Source organism: Engystomops pustulosus, chromosome 5, assembly GCF_040894005.1.
Source record: "Engystomops pustulosus chromosome 5, aEngPut4.maternal, whole genome shotgun sequence".
NCBI classification, from domain to species: domain Eukaryota; kingdom Metazoa; phylum Chordata; class Amphibia; order Anura; family Leptodactylidae; genus Engystomops; species Engystomops pustulosus.
In genome coordinates, this window is record NC_092415.1 from 190,302,940 (window position 1) to 190,320,177 (window position 17,238).

General features: G+C 43.3%; 1 protein-coding gene across 1 annotated transcript in view; it reads right to left on the minus strand.

Annotated features, from left to right (window-relative positions):
- The window catches only part of GPR158 (G protein-coupled receptor 158), a 162,259-nt gene that overhangs the window by 86,002 nt on the left and 59,019 nt on the right, over window positions 1–17,238 (minus strand). The window contains exon 4 of the mRNA XM_072154126.1: window positions 1,720–1,825. Coding sequence (XP_072010227.1) covers window positions 1,720–1,825 — 106 coding nt within the window. The remainder of the gene's footprint in view (window positions 1–1,719; window positions 1,826–17,238) is intronic.

Here is a 17,238-nt window from a genome sequence, read left to right on the forward strand (position 1 = left end):
TAAGGAATCTGCTGTTAGCCATTTCTGGCCGTTGCCTGCCATTCAATAAAGAAGTGTAAGTTGATTTGCACAACGTTGCCTCAGTCTGATCCCAGGATACGCTCTCTACCACCACGGGCTTCCCCATTCATCACCCAGGGACTCATCCTACAGACACTCAGGGGTTGCCCCAGGGAGAAACCAGTACATCAGCCTCTCCCTTCATATGTTATAGAGCAGGAGTAGATAAGCAGATTGTACGTAGTGTCCTATCTGCAGGCAGCATGTTATAGAGCAGGAGGAGCTGAATATATTGTACATATTGTCCTATCTGCAGGCAGCATGTTATAGAGCAGGAGGAGCTGAACATATTGTACACAGTGTCCTATCTACAGGCAGCATGTTATAGAGCAGGAGGAGCTGAGCAGATTGTACATAGCGTCCTATCTGCAGGTAGCATGTTATAGAGCAGGAGGAGCTGAGCAGATTGTACATAGTGTCCTATCTGCAGGCAGCTTGTTATAGAGCAGGAGGATATAAGCAGATTGTACATAGTGTCCTATCTGCAGGCAGCATGTTATAGAGCAGGAGGATATAAGCAGATTGTACATAGCGTCCTATCTGCAGGTAGCATGTTATAGAGCAGGAGGAGCTGAGCAGATTGTACATAGTGTGCTATCTGCAGGCAGCATGTTATAGAGCAGGAGGATATAAGCAGATTGTACATAGTGTCCTATCTGCAGGCAGCATGTTATAGAGCAGGAGGATATAAGCAGATTGTACATAGTGTCCTATCTGCAGGCAGCTGGTTATAGAGCAGGAGGAGCTGAGCATATTATACATAGGGGCTTATTTACTAAGGGTCAGGCATTTTCGGGTTTTGCACGACTGTGACAGGTATTTAACAGGGGATTGTGTCGTGGCTGCACTGCTTTCATGCTACAAAAGTCGGGTGGGGCAGGCCAGTCCCGGACGATCCGACTGATTCGGACTGAGCGCGGGATTTAACTTTCAAATTGTGTCGCAAGCCCAAGCACTTACATGCACCAGGAAGAAGAAGGTGAACTCCAGCGGACCTGAGCGGGGAAGTGACACATGCAGGATATCGGGCAGAGGATCTTAGTGAATCGCGGCACAGTGCATAATCGTCGGACAACGCACTTTCAGTGAACTCCTCCGGACCGGTAAGTAAATGTGCCCCACAGCGTCCTGTATGCAGGCAGCATGTTATAGAGCAAACTGAACTATTCAGTATAACTGATCCCTACTTTATTTAAACTTTGCTCTTTCTTGAGAAGTCAAGTGGGCGGGCCTATCAGTGACTGACGGCTATTCTAAGTATCATTGTTTGAAACCCGAAAAAAAACCCTTTAATCCATCACATTGTTCAGTAAGGATGGGCAGTCCTGGCCTCATGACACTATTGTCTACTTCCACAGTCCTTGATGGAAAAACACTTAGGTCCATCAAACAAGTTCTGACTTCTCAGCTTTCCCCTGAATGTTATGTTATTTTACTAATTCCTCTAATTTAGCAGCACGATAAATAGACCAAAACAGGGTCTATCCAGGGTCCCATAGAAATCAGCACAAGATGACAAAACGAAGGACTGAAGTGATTATATAATTATTAAGTTGCAGCCGCTGGGGATTTCCTGTATAACCCTGACAAGGAGAAAAAGGAGCCCTGCATTATTAATGACTACTTTTTTTTTTTCTTGCTCAACCAAAAGGCACTTACTTTGAAAGCCGTTCTCTGAGAAGATGTCAGGAGGATGATAAAATCCAGGCTTGCAAATGCATTTGTAGGCTCCGAGAACAAATCCAAGGCCCTTAATTGGTATACACTGAAATAAAGAAAACAAGCAATGTAATGTATGGAGACTTGGAACGGCTTCAAACAACAGCAGATCAGCATTTTCCTACATATGTAGCTTGGATATACAGTATAATCCGGATAAGACAGATGTGATGCTCATATCATCAGATATGTAAGTTATTTTAGGAATGTGGATGTAAATATTCAATTTTCTGGATTCCCCCAGAGATCAGGAAGGAGCTACTGTAATATCCCGGAGTTGGGCCATTACTAAATCTACTCTGTGTTCATGCTAAGAAGACCAAGTTGGGACAGGCCATACAACTAGTTCGAGCAACTCAGGTGTTAGTTCTACTGGTCCATACTCACCAGGCACTGAAGTGAGGCTCCAAACCCTTAGCCAAGCCTCATTGCCAGTTTATTCCTATTCCATTCTGTTATTAACTGCTGTGCCCCACTTGTGATGTGACTCTACCACCAAGTCTTGAAAATCCATAACTGCCCCTCTATATATGCAAAGGTACTGCTATGCACTCTGTATGGGTTAACTACAATGTCTGAAAACTAATGTTTTATCCTGGGATTTGCAGTCACTAGTTGTTGTTTTTTTCCAGAGTTGTTTCCACAGACCAAGGCTATGAATTTAAGTCTTGTCTGAAGTTCTGGGTCTTTTTCTTAATACGTGTCTGGAGGCAGGTCTAGTCTTTTCTCTAAGGCTTTCTCTCACCACCTGTCAGGAGACAGGTTGGAGGTTTTCCTGTCACCACTTGTCAGGTTGGAGGTCCTGCTCTAGGACTTGGCCTGGTCTGTATTCAGAAGATTATTCCCGAGATTGTACCAAATCTTGCTGCCCATGCAGCAGAGCCCATTTGGCTCCTCCTCAAAAAGGACATTGTTTGCACCCACACTGACCACTGGTTCTTGGCTGCAGATATTACTACCACAGCCAGCCAATATGACAGATCTGTTGCTCTCAAGGATTATTTTTGCTGTAGTGGTACCCTGTTGCTGCAGTTGGAGTTCAATAAACTGAACTATCAGTTATTTTACAAACACACTCTTTTTCTTTAGTTTACCCTGCTGGTCCATGACCTAAGGGGATGAGGTGAAACCTAGTACTAAGTGCTACTGTTACACAAGCTTTAGGCCATAGCCAGGCCAGCCGCTCCAGTCCTAGCCTATTAGATGCCCTCCACCAACATCTTCATCTATATATATATATATATATATATATATATATACACTTACCGGCCACTTTATTAGGTACACAGTGACTCAAATCGCCAACCGTTACAACCAAGATGCTCTTCTGCCTACCTTGGTTGTAACGGGTGGCGATTTGAGTCACTGTTGCCTTTCTATCAGCTCGAACCAGTCTACCCATTATCCTCTGACCTCTGGCATCAACAAGGCATTTCCACCCACAGAACTGCCGCTCACTGGATGTTTTTTCTTTTTCGGACCATTCTCTGTAAACCCTAGAGATGGTTGTGCGTGATAATCCCAGTAGATCAGCAGTTTCTGAAATACTCAGACCAGCCCTTCTGGCACCAACAACCATGCCACGTTCAAAGGCCTCAAATCACCTTTCTTCCCCATACTGATGCTCGGTTTGAACTGCAGGAGATTGTCTTGACCATGTCTACATGCCTAAATGCACTGAGTTGCCGCCATGTGATTGGCTGATTAGAAATTAAGTGTTAACGAGCAGTTGGACAGGTGTACCTAATAAAGTGGCCGGTGAGTGTATATATATATATGTATATATATTTGTTCCCTTCAGCGTATGTTGCACAACACTTATGCAAATCACAATTTATAGGGAAGCATAGCTGCTTCATGAAATGTTTGTGATTGGACCCAGGTGTAAAAAAGAGCTTATACTAACCAAGTACACTGACATACTGGTGTGTACCACATCTGGCAGGATCTGTTCTTCTTTTAGATTCTTATTTCCTGGTTTTAACAAATTATGAAAATGATCCTAAGGGGCTCCAGGCTCCATATACGGAGCCACGAGTCCCTTATGCTCATTTGCATAAATTTTAAAGCCTTTTTTTCTTATAAACAAGGGCATAGGAAGCTTAAAGAAGAGCAGATCATGCCAGAGGGGGCACACACCAGTATGTCAGTGTGCTTGGTTTACAATCCTTCACCCTGGTGGAAGATTTCCTTTAACCCCTTCCCGACGCGCGCCGTACTAGTACGGCGCGCGCCGGGTCCCGGTGCATGGAGAGGGCTCGCGGGCCGAGCCCTCTCCATAGCCGGTAAGTCTTTGCTGCATATTGCAGCAAAGGCTTACCGGTAACACCCGCTTTCACCGCGATCGCCTTCGGCAATGCTGCCGGAGGCTTCAAAAAGATGGCGCCGCATGGGCGCCGCCATCTTGGCGCGGATCTCCGCTCCCCGATGACGTCACGGGGAGCGGTGATCCGCTGCCATGACAGCATCGGGCCTCACGAAGGCCCGAAGCTGTCTCGTTTTAACCTATTCATTACAATGTGCTATCAGCACATTGTAATGAATGAGGAGTAAAATCCCCATATACTGCCATATTGCAGTATGGCAGTATATGGTAGGATCGATCAGACAACCTAGGGTTAAAGTACCCTAGGGAGTCTGAAAAATAGTTAAAGTGAAAGTAAAAATAAGTTTAAAAAAAAAAAATTATATTAAAAAAACCTAAAAATTCAAATCACCCCCCTTTCCCTAGAACTGATATTAATATTAATAAACAGTAAAAATCATAAACACATTAGGTATCACCGCGTCCGAAAATGTCCGATCTATCAAAATATAATAACGGTTTTTCACTGCGTTTAACCCCGTAACGGAAAATAGCGTCCAAAGTCAAAAATGACATTTTTTTGCCATTTTGGAAAATATAAAAAAATTAATAAAAAGTGATCAAAAGGTAGCACAGTCCTAACAATGATAGCATTGAAAACGCCATCAAAAGTCGCAAAAAATGACACCACCCACAGCTTCGTACACCAAAGTATGAAAAAGTTATTAGCGCCAGAAGATGGCAAAATCAAAAAAAAAATTTTTGTACAGGAGGTTTTAATTTTTTTAAATGTATGAAAACATTATAAAACCTGTACAAATGTGGTATCCCTGTGATCGTAGCAACCCAAAGAATAAAGTAGACATGTCATTTGGGACGCAGAGTTAAAGCTGTAAAATCCAAGCCCACAAGAAAACGTCGCAAATGTGTTTTTTCACCATTTTCACTGCATTTGGAATTTTTTTCCCGCTTCCCAGTACATTGCATGGAATATTAAATACCGTCACTACGAAGTGCAATTTGTTACGCAGAAAATAAGCCATAACAGAGCTCTTTATGTGGAAAAATAAAAAAGTTATAGATTTTTGAAGGTGGGGTGTGAAAAATGGAAGTGAAAAAACTAAAAAAGGCCAAGTCGTTAAGGGGTTAATCCAATCATCCCGAATTCTGTAGAAGCCTCTATTCAACCACCATTGAAAATCTTACAAATAGAGGTCTATGAGGTGAAGCTAAGGAGTGTCTCCTTTCAATAGAACTTCCCACAGAGCCATCATTTTACGAAAGTACCGGAGCTAAAAGTTGCAGCCATAGGTATCGGGTGACACGTTACTGCTTTGATGTGTACCCATTGTGGATAATGTGGTCCGGAGTAAATAGATGTCATCTCCATGATGGATTTTGATGGTAGATTTCCTTTTAGCCAATATCTTTGTGGAAAGTGATAACACAGCACAATTATGTGCAGCTTAAACACACCCCATGCAAATCCATATCAATGCACAGCAGGCAGGTGTCTCCGTGTCATTTGTTTCCATCAGATGCAAATCTGGCCTACAATATGAACTTCACCGAGTGTAATGAAAAGAAGATGAATGTTAATGAAGATGATCCACTTATTGACCGTCATCAAGAGAACATTGATCACCCCGGGAGGAAACCATTAAGTATCTGGACTGTATCCTAAGCAACAATCACCAATAGCAAAGGAATATGTTGTCTGATCAGGATCATCAATATTTCTCGTGATTCTGATTATCATAATGAATTGACTAATTAGTTGCAAAAGAAAAAGAGGGGGAAATATCTGGCCAGGATTTGGCCGCCTTGGTTCCCATGGATATACTAATTATTTGGCGAGCCAGCTAGGAATCATTACATATCATTAGGAGTAAGACTGATAATTAGAGGTCTATTAACGATATACAGAGAGCTGGTAATGCAGACTGCATAGAGGATAATTGGCAGAATGGAGACATCAGCTGCAAATACTTGAAGTCTATTATGTAGCCACCAGTACACAGGGATGAACCCAATGGCAGATACAAGAATAGAGACTTGGGTTCAGTCCTATTTTTTAAACTGGATTTCACCATTCCCCATCTGATACATTTCTTAAAGGGAACCTGTCATCAGGTGCCCTTTTTCTGGCTCCCCCGTGTCCCCATAGAGAAAAGTGTGCACATCTCCAAAAAGAGTTTTTATAATAAAACTTTCTCTCTGCAGAACAGTGTCCCATGGGAGTGGCCAGTGAGAAGTGCCCCCCCTTCCCGCACACCCTCAGGAAACCGCTCCACCATGTGTATATTTCAAATTTAAGGAACGCCCATATTCCTCCTATTTGAAATAGACGAATGATGGAGCAGTTTTCCACGGGTGGGGTGGGTGGTGGGGGGAAACCTCACTCCCCCCACCCCCTTGCCTCTCCATGGACTTCAATGTAATCTAAAACCCAGTGATCTCCTGTCTGTCTTGATAGCAAGATGAAATTCAGTTGAGATTTTGGAATAAATGTCAATGTTTAGAGGAAGGAAAATATCTTAAGAGGAGCCAATACATTGGAGAATAAGGCACTTTCCTCTGATTAGATATAATGGGGCAGATTTACTTACCCGGTCCATTCGCGATCCAGCGGTGCGTTCTCTGTGCTGGATTCGGGTCCGGCCGGGATTTATTAAGGTAGTTCCTCCGACGTCCACCAGGTGGCGCTGCTGTGCTGAAAAGCATCGGAACGCGCTCAAGTTCACCGGCCTATTCCTAGTGAAGGTAAGTGCAAGCTCTGCGACACATTTTTTGTTTTAAATGCGGTGGTTTTTCTGAATCCGTCGGGTTTTCGTTCGGCCACGCCCCCCCCATTTCCGCGCCAATGCGCCACAATCTGATCGCGTGCGCCAAAATCCCGGAGCAATTCAGGGGAAATTGGCGCAAATCGGAAATATTCGGGTAACACGTTGGGAAACGCGAATCGGGCCCTTAGTAAATGACCCCATTGTAGAATACTTATATGTTGATTTCAACAAGGCTGAGTTGACACCTTGTTTAGAGCCTCTGTTGTAAGGATAAATCTGTAGTATGTGCCCTTACAACAGAGGGCAAGGATGTTCCTGTTCCTCGCCCTCCCCTCTGGAGGGGTGGGTGGAGGGGTGAACCACTGCTGCAGCCAATGATTGGCTGATGCTGATGTTCAGGGTGTATCCTCCAGTGACATAAATGTCCTTATGTAAATACTTACATTGGTGGGGACCTCCAAGAATATATTCTCAAAGGAGGCCGTGGGATGGATGCACGCATGCTGTGCTCATTTTACATTGTTAGCTATTTGCAGGTTAAAAACATAACTGATACCCCAGCAAGTAACAAATGAGGGGCCCTTTTATGTCCATAACATGGTCACCATCTTGAAAGGCAAGTCTTTCCAATGGGAAAGCAGTAAAAAACAGAATTGTCTCAGATTGCCACAATCCTATTCGCAAGATCTCTTGTAGTTATCAAAAGTGAAAATTGCAACAACAACCAGGAACGTTCCCTGTGTTGCACAGCTATTTGACATGTTGTCCCTTGAATGAACACAGAGCTGAAGGTGCTGGATCCAATGGAAATGAGCCATATGAAATCAATGGAGAATATCTGTATTGATAACTTTGGAAACAAATAGATTTTGTAAACCTGGTAGTGGCAGTTCAGACAATTCTGGTCTTTGATATGTTACATGGCCAACTTCCCATTGGAAAAACGTGCGGGAGTTTTGGGGGTGGAGAATAGGTTGACCTGATAGGTGGGTTTATGGTGGGGGGTGGAGTGAAGGGGTTTTTAAGGGTTGGCAGGAAAGGCCAGCCATCTTTGGTGGCCGAGCAAAAATTGTCCCACCCTCCCCGTTATATGTTATGTATCAGGGTCGCATTGTGCGTTATCTGGGGAGGAGGGATACAATTAGTTTCAGATCCTCTTGTGTAGGGCGGTGCTAGGGAGCGTAGGATGCTTTTTGTGAAGGTGGGCGGGTACTTGGCAACAGTTATACGGTAAGAAGGTAAATTGGTGGTGATGATTTTGGTTATGTCCGGCTTTACTATTAAAGTTCTTCATAGACTGCTTGAGGGGGTGTACCTCAGCAGTTGGTTTGGTTATATGTTTGGTTGGTAGCCACATTCTGCTCTCGCCACTCGCCAGGAGGTTAGCGGCTTGTGGATATGGTAGTTGTGGTTTTTTGCACGCTGAGCGTGATTTGAAGCGGTATTACAACTATGGTTGGTTGGTAATGGTGCCGGACTTAGGTGTTAATTATTAATTTTAAAATGATCCAGATTTGTTGTCAAGTACTCGACCACTTAATTTAATATATTAATATTTTTGTTGAATATAATGTCATTTTATTATTATGTTTTAATAAAGTTTATGTTTTACAGATTGTTACAAGATTTGAATAAAGCTGTGACCAGCACTTTTCCAACAGAACATTTTCGGTGTTTTATTTAGTTAACGTATGACAGGAAGGCATGTTGTTTAATAACTGTACCCCCTCCCCCCCCACCCCGCCCGCAGCTCAGCCCTGCCCCGGTCATGGCTGCTGTCAATGTCCGGGGTGTTTCCCACAGTGATGTCACTGTCCTTTTATCAATGGGGTCCTCCCTCCTGCTGAGCAACGTATACGTTTCCACATATGACATAGCCATGGTCATAGTGTCTTGATCTTCAGGATATGCGGTAGTTGAGCTATGCCTCAATTATATTGATCAATATCTTGTATAGTAGATGCTTATCTGGAAGGCACTCGACTTCATCAACAGAAAATCTTGGCACAGAAATCATTGACATAAAACTTCACTTAGATTTTAATGGTCCATATTTTGCCCTATATTTTCAATTGCCTTCTAAACATCCATCAATGCATGTCAACTGTACGACTACCGATCCCTCTTTCTTATACACTGGGGGAGATTTATGTTACCTTTTATGCCCATAAATTTTCCCATCAGATCAGATCACAGAACAAGGCGGGCAACTATAGTCTCTTCTGGGAAAACCGGTAGAGACTGTAGCTGAAATCTCTACATGGTCAGACGCTAAAGCAGTGGTTCTTAACCAGGGTTCAGTGAGTCGGTCTCAACGGAGCCTCCGCAATGGAGGTCAAGACACACACATATTTGATTTATCACTAAAGAAGGGTTCGGTGAATGTGCATATGAAACTGGTGGGTTCGGTACCTCAAACAAGGTTAAGAACCACTGCACTAAAGGAAATCTACCAGTAAAGTTAAGCTAAATTAAATTACAGATACTCACCTATTCTGCTGTTCACCACAATCCCGATGCTGGTCTTCTTTAAGTTTGATAGCATGGGAGAGGGAGGTGACATCACACAAGAGGCATGAATAATTAACAGCCATTTTTTAAAATGTGTCGCTCGACACGCGCTTACCTGCACCCAGGCTAGCTTGGTGAACTCCAGTGCACTCCGACGGACTTCAGCGCAGCAGCGACACCCGGTGGAAATCCGGCGCACTACCTTAGTGAATCGCCGGAAGACCCGAATCAGCGTCGGAGAACCCGCCGCTGAATCGTGAATGGACCGGGTAAGTAAATCTGCCCCAGTGTGTTCCGACTCTCTGGGCTGCTTTTTATAAGTTTTTTTTTCAGGCCAATCCGGCGTGTCAAGCTTAAAGAAGACCAGCGCTGGAAGGTGAAGAGGAGTAGGTGAGTATCTGTAGTTTAATTTAGCTTAACTTTAGTGGTAGATTTCCTTTAACAGGACCGACCTGACATAGACTGTACCTACATCTACTCTTAGTAAATACTGGATGCCATGGATTAAAACACTAGTCTTAATATACCCCCCTCCTCTATTATAGATAATGGGGGTCATTTACTAAGGGCCCGATTCGCGTTTTCCAGACGTGTTACCCGAATATTTCCGATTTGCGCCGCTTGTACATGAATTGCCCCGGGTTTTTGGCGCACGCGATCGGATTGTGGCGCATCGGGGCCGGCATGCGCGCGACAGAAATCGGGGGGGCGTGGCCGAACGAAAACCCGACGTATTCGGAAAAACCGCCGCATTTAAAAACCGAAAATGTGTCGCTTGGGGAGCGCTCACCTTCACCTTCTATGGGATGGTGCATTCCGGGGCGTTAAAATTATTTTCGGCGCTGCAGCGCCACCTGGTGGACGGCGGAGGAACTACCATCTTAAATCCCAGCCGGACCCGAATCCTGTGCAGAGAACGCGCCGCTGGATCGCGAATGGGCCGGGTAAGTAAATGTGCCCCATTATGTCCTATGGCCATATGGACTTCCTTAATCACATATAAGAATTCACCTGTCTTCTCCTTGAAAATGTGATTCCGATTTGGCCCTATCCAATCAGTATGTTTCATTTGCGGAATTAATTTACTTGTTCCTTGCACATGTATTGACACTGAGCGCGGTCGGATGAGACAATGCTTATCTCCACCGCCCCACCGGTACGGCCGGCTGACTGCTCGTTGGAAAGTAGAGCGGGTGTAGATAACAAGAGCAGAGAAGAATTCTCACTGATGCTATATTTAGCTTTGCTGACGTCGCTGCTCCTGGGCCCTGTGGACTTAAGCAGCCTGGTTAATACATTTTGGAGAAAATAGATTGAGTAAAGACTCTCCCAGGTTCCCTTGGTTATCAGTTATTCTTGAAGATTTCTGTGGCTTCCCGAGCATTTAATAACTAAGAGGAACACTCAATGGAAGAGACAGTAAACTCCAATTAGTAAACTGAAAATCTACAAAATAATTATGGAAAAAAATTATACAGTGATGATTTTTTAAAAAAAAAATTTCTGTATGATAAAGTCATTAGAGAGGAGTGTATCGATTTGTTGATTTGTAGACTTGGTATGGATCTGCCGCTTAAGATTTTAACTGATCTCTCACAATGGCGGCTCTCACTACCGCTGTCAATCATCCCAAAATTTAAGGTTGAGGTTATAGTTAATCCTTACCCTAACGAAATAATATATACAAATTAAAGGTAGATCCACGATAGGTCCTTTTATATATAGGTGTTATATTAAAGGAAAAGAGTCGGTATATACCAATTTCCAGGACAATTTGAGACTGATATGACATGGACACAAATCCAAAACTTTTGAAAAGTTTGGTTAAAGCTTCTACAAATCGATTCTTGAATGATGTGCTCCTGTCTTAAAGTCATAGATTAGATTTCTGGATTTCAATGACCAAGGCTGAACATCTCATGCCTTTCTGTCCGACTATTATCTGAACTCCAATGAGTAGCCACTAGAGATGAGCGAACACACTCATCCAAGCTTGATGCTCGTTCGAGTATTAGCGTACTCGAAACGGCTTGTTGCTCGGACGAGTATTTCGCCTGCTCGAGATCGAGCATTTACTTAAGAAAACACAGTGAATAACAGTGACACCTTTCTGCACTAATGTCTTCTGATAAGTTAGCAGATGTACGGAAACATCTGCAATGTGTTCTTCAATGAAGAACACATTGTAGATGTTTCCATACATCTGCTAACTTATCAGAAGACACGAGTGCAGAACGGTGTTCTTCACAATAGTATGTGAAGAACAATATGTGTGAAGATTGTTCACCGAACTCTTTTTGCTTTGCTACTGATGACTCTTTCAATGCTGTCATTCTGAAGGTGGATAGGTGATGGAAGATGTAAACATTTATTAAAAGAATAACCAAAATGAGAAAAATCTGTTTTCTAGACAACTAGAGATAGAGATATACCAATTTCCAGGACAACTGGAAAATCGGTTTAGAACTATTTGATTTGGGTCCAAACCAAATCAACAAGGGGGAGGGCAATTTTTAGGATAATTGGGACATTGGTTCAGAACGATTCGAATTGGACCCAAACCAAATCTTTTGAAAAATTCAACAAAGATTCTACATATCGAATCTTGGGTGTTTCTCTCATGCCTAATGTGGATGCGTGTAGGCCGATGAAACAATGGGGCAGATTTCCTTACCCAGCCCATTCGCGATCCAGCTGCGCGTTCTCTGCGGTGGATTCGGGTCTTCCGGAAATTCACTAAGGTAGTTCCTCCGCCGTCCACCAGATATCGCTGCTGCGCTGAAGAGCATCGGAACGCACTGGAGTACACCGAGCCGGGCTGAGTGAAGGTAAGAGTGTGCCGAGCGACAAATTTTTATTTTAAATGTGGCGTTTTTTCCGAATCCGTCGGGTTTTCGTTCGGCCAGGCCCCCCGATTTCCGTTGCGTGCATGCCGGCGTCGATGCGCCACAATCCGATCGCGTGCGCCAAAATCCCGGGGCAATACAGGGAAAATCGGCGCAAATCGGAAATATTCGGGTAACACGTCGGGAAAACGCGAATCGGGCCCTTAGTAAATGACCCCCAATGACTGGCACATATCCAAAATCAACTTTGGTGTGCATGAGGCCTAAGAGATGGTCTTGGCAGTCCATCCTAATTCCGGAAGAGAGAACCTTCACTATTTACACAGAATTTCATAAGTTATATGAAAATACCAAACTGAATACCCATTAATGTGCTATTGGTTAGTCCCACCTACAAAACTTTGTAATTCTCGTTCTCGTTAATGTTCTCTTCTTTCTTACACGTTCTTGTGACAAAGTTGATATCCTTTTATTTAATGGTGTGTAACAAATTAGTTAAGGTTCTCAATTTAGTAACAGAAGGTCTAACCGGCTACGAGAAGAGTTCCTGCTGCATTTCATTTGCCTGGACATAATTACTAATGCACAAAGGCAGATGGTAAGTGTAGCACCACAGAGACATGGCAAAGATGAAGATGCTTATTTTATATAACAAGAGCGACCAGCTGTGTCAGATCAACAAATGCTTAAAGTCATAAAATACCAAATGGGAACCTTGTCGACTTTATTAAAAGGAAATTGAGTGTTACCAACGAAAATGAGAGTTTAATATTTTCATGTCAATGTATCAAGGTTTATTAGAACAAAAATTGGCCATGGAGTGTGACATGTATTTGTATATCCATATATTATGCAATATGAAGTAACAAATTGTAGAACATTCTACACTAGAATTCTATTAGTCCTAATGCACACATCATACAAAAACCTCTAAATTGAACTCTTTAAGGAGTTGGCCACTTTACTTCATGTGTTTTGCAATGTGTGTGTAAGGGTGGGGGGGCAGGATATTGGATAATTTGCCAATATACATCTATTACATGTTGTGCTCCATTTTCTTGATATGTAAAGTGAAGCCCCCTGGTTCAGAAATGTCTTTTATCTCATCAGCTGCCATTTCTGTCTTCAAATTGTCTGGAGAAGGAGGGTCATGTGATCCTAACTGTCTATGACCAGTCTACCTTCCAGGACCTACACTATTATAAGGTCCTGGAAGGTAGATTGGTGAAAGATCACACGACCTTCCATCTTCAGCCATTATATGGACATGAATGGTAGCCGATGAGGTGAATGTTAACCCTTATTAACCTAAATATTCTGTGCTTAATCATTTAATCAAATAAGATTGGAATAACAAATTTGTAATGTTGAGTTCCCCAGCACAGACATAGAAAAAAATCATAAAATTCTGGTCGCCCTCAGCCACCACCAGGGGGAGCTTATGGGCTCATGGCAGACAATACCTAGCGTAAATGAAATAATATCATAATAGATATCTTAGCTACAAAGCTCCCACCTATCCTTAGCATATGTCAGCACGAAGATCCGGCAGGGGACACAGGAAGGGGCTGGGAATTTATCACGGAAGGCGGACGGCCAGCGCCAAAGGGCGTGCTGGCCCTTTAAATCTTAGCGAGCCTATGCGTGACCTAGGAGATGGGGACGTGCATGCCGGACTGCGGGAGCTGCAGAGACCGCCGCTGGAGCCGGGAGAGGCAAGTTACCTTTCAGCGAGGGATTGGAGGCACCGGGAGGAACACGGGTGCCCCAGCAACCCGGAATATGGGTCGCAGGGGCACCCGTGCCCCTGCCAGCAACATTTAGCCACCCAGTGAGTGGATTAGTGGGGAATGTAGTAAGTGTATATAGTGGGAATACCTGCTTAAAGTCTCAGAAAACCAATAATCTCAGGAGGATATTATAGACCACACTAAATGTTAGCACTTCCTGGTTCAGTTATACTTGTAAAAGTTAACACTCAACTGTCTTAAAAGGTTTAATATAAAGTGTGTGGGGTTCCTAAATGAGACCCCATCAAATAAGACACTTGCTGAACCCTTTCTTCCATTAGTGTAAATGTGAACTAGACCCCCCTGGCTCCTCTACTATACTCTGTACGAATCAGTCTGCTTTAGACTCTAAATAAGGGTCATAAATATCCTTGGATAGACAAATAGTATACAGTTAGCTCCAATACTCCCCCTAGTGGTGACTACAGAAGCCTGAATTTTAGAATTAAGCCTGGAAGTGCAGGTAATTCTGCACCTTATATCAGAAAAACCTTCCAAAGTACATCCAAATGAAGTACAAGATGTTCAATGATGTATAAAGATATTTTTATAATGAATCAACACAGAATGTAGGATTATCAACATTGTTACACATTGCATTCTAAACGCTCACATTTAGGATGAGGTTTACTATCCGGCTTTTTATTGCTGTACATCGAATAGGATGTTACTGAGGGTTTTCACATGTCATATTGTTTTAGCATTCCACTAGGATACAACCCGTCACCATGGCAACCCGGATGCAGGCGTTTCACACACTTCGGTTTTCTGACATATATTTCAGGCTTTGCTACACATTCTCTGCGTGCAGAAATTGCTCCTTTGTGAATGCGCAGATGTACAGTATATTTGTTTCAAGTCAGCCAGTAGGTCCTCATAGTATGTCCAGTGTGTGTATTCTATGGTCATTGTAGAATGTATCTATTCTTCTGCATCCAGATACATAGCGGAACTTTCGAATTTTATGATTATCAGTGTTTCCAATATTTATAGATCTACACCATATGCCTTGCCAATACCTATCTATATTTCTTTTCATCTATATATCTATTTATCATCTACCTATCTTTATATCTATTTAACTATATACACAGTGAATACACACAATCTGCTCAGCTCCTCCTGCTCTATATCATTCTTCCTGCAGGTAGGACACTGTGTACTGCTCCTCCTGCTCTATAACTTGCTGCCTGCAGATAGGACACTATGTACAATCCGCTCAGCTCCTCCTGCTCTATAACATGCTGCCTGCAAATAGGACACTACGTACAATCTGCTCAGCTCCTCCTGCTCTATAACATGCTGCCTGCAGATAGGACACTATGTACAATCTGCTCAGCTCCTCCTGCTCTATAACATGCTGCCTACAGATAGGACACTATGCACAATCTGCTCAGCTCCTCCTGCTCTATATCATTCTTCCTGCAGGTAGGACACTGTGTACTGCTCCTCCTGCTCTATAACTTGCTGCCTGCAGATAGGACACTATGTACAATCCGCTCAGCTCCTCCTGCTCTATAACATGCTGCCTGCAAATAGGACACTATGTACAATCTGCTCAGCTCATCCTGCTCCATAACATGCTGCCTGCAAATAGGACACTATGTACAATCTGCTCAGCTCCTCCTGCTCTATAACATGCTGCCTGCAAATAGGACACTAAGTACAATCTGCTCAGCTCATCCTTCTCTATAACATGCTGCCTGCAGATAGGACACTGTGTACAATCTGCTCAGCTCCTCCTGCTCTATTACATGCTGCCTGCAGATAGGACACTGTGTACAATCTGCTCAGCTCCTCCTGCTCTATAACATGCTGCCTGTAGATAGGACCTTATATACAATCTGCTCAGCTCCTCCTGCTCTATAACATGCTGCCTGCAGATAGGACACTATGTACAATCTGCTCAGCTCCTCCTGCTCTATTACATGCTGCCTGCAGATAGGACACTGTGTACAATCTTCTCAGCTCCTCCTGCTCTATATCATGCTTCCTGCAGGTAGGACACTGTGTACTGCTCCTCCATCTCTTTAATTGGGAGTGAATAGTTTGAGATTCCACTATGACATGTAAATTCCATAGGGACGGATACTTTTACCAGGCAATGTATTTTATGCTGCATTTACTGCTGTGTCAAATAGTGACCCATATACACTTCTAGGAAATGTGCGAGCAGAACCGAGCAAGAAGACGGCCTCAAGGGTGATTACCGGTAATATTACATCTCTAATTGCGTTCTTTCCTCCAAAAGCTCAGCCGTTAATGGCAAATCCATAGCATTGAGCGGCCATTCCTTGGCCTCACCACCTTACTTCCTCCTCGGTCAATATCAACCCGTTAATCAAAGACTCAGAGCTGAGAACAGATGACTGTAATGTATGGGACAGTAAATGATCTATTGTATCTTTATATGATCTTTATAGGGTCCATATTATTTTAGTCTTCATCCCATCAGGCAGGTCACATTATTAACCTTTGTGTATGTCGCCAGTAGGACCGGGATTAATGGATTTATATTGCAGGACTGTAGCTGTCCCAAGATCAATGAGACATGTCCTCACACTGCTGTGCTCCCTGCTGTGTCCCATCTGAGTGATTGTGTAGTATTCCACCAGAAGGCTTCTAAAGCTTGTAATCAGAACAGCAGGAAGAATCAGTGCACAGCAGTGTGAGGACATCAGAGAAGTATGATAGTCTACTATGTGTATAGTGGGGGAGATTCATCAGAAGTGTCTAAAAGCAAAACTGTTCTAGTTGCTCATGGCAACCAATCAGAGCTCAGCTTTCAGTTTATAAAGTGCTGTAGGAAAATGAAAGCTGAGCTCTGATTGGTTGCCATGAGCAACTAGAACAGTTTTGCTTTTAGACACTTCTGATGAATCTCCCCCACTATACACATAGTAGACTATCATACTTCTCTGATGTCCTCACACTGCTGTGCACTGATTCTTCCTGCTGTTCTGATTACAAGCTGTAGAAGACTTCTGGTGCAATACTACACAGTCACTCAGATGGGACACAGCAGGGAGCACAGCAGTGTGAGGACATGTCTCATTGATTTTTGGGACAGCTACAGTCCTGCAATGTAAATCCATTAATCACGGTCCTACTGGCGACATACACAAAGGTTAATAATGAGACCTGCCTGATGGGATTAAGACTAAAATAATATGAACCATATAGAGATGATATAAAAGGTACTAATCACTCCGAAAGTGTAT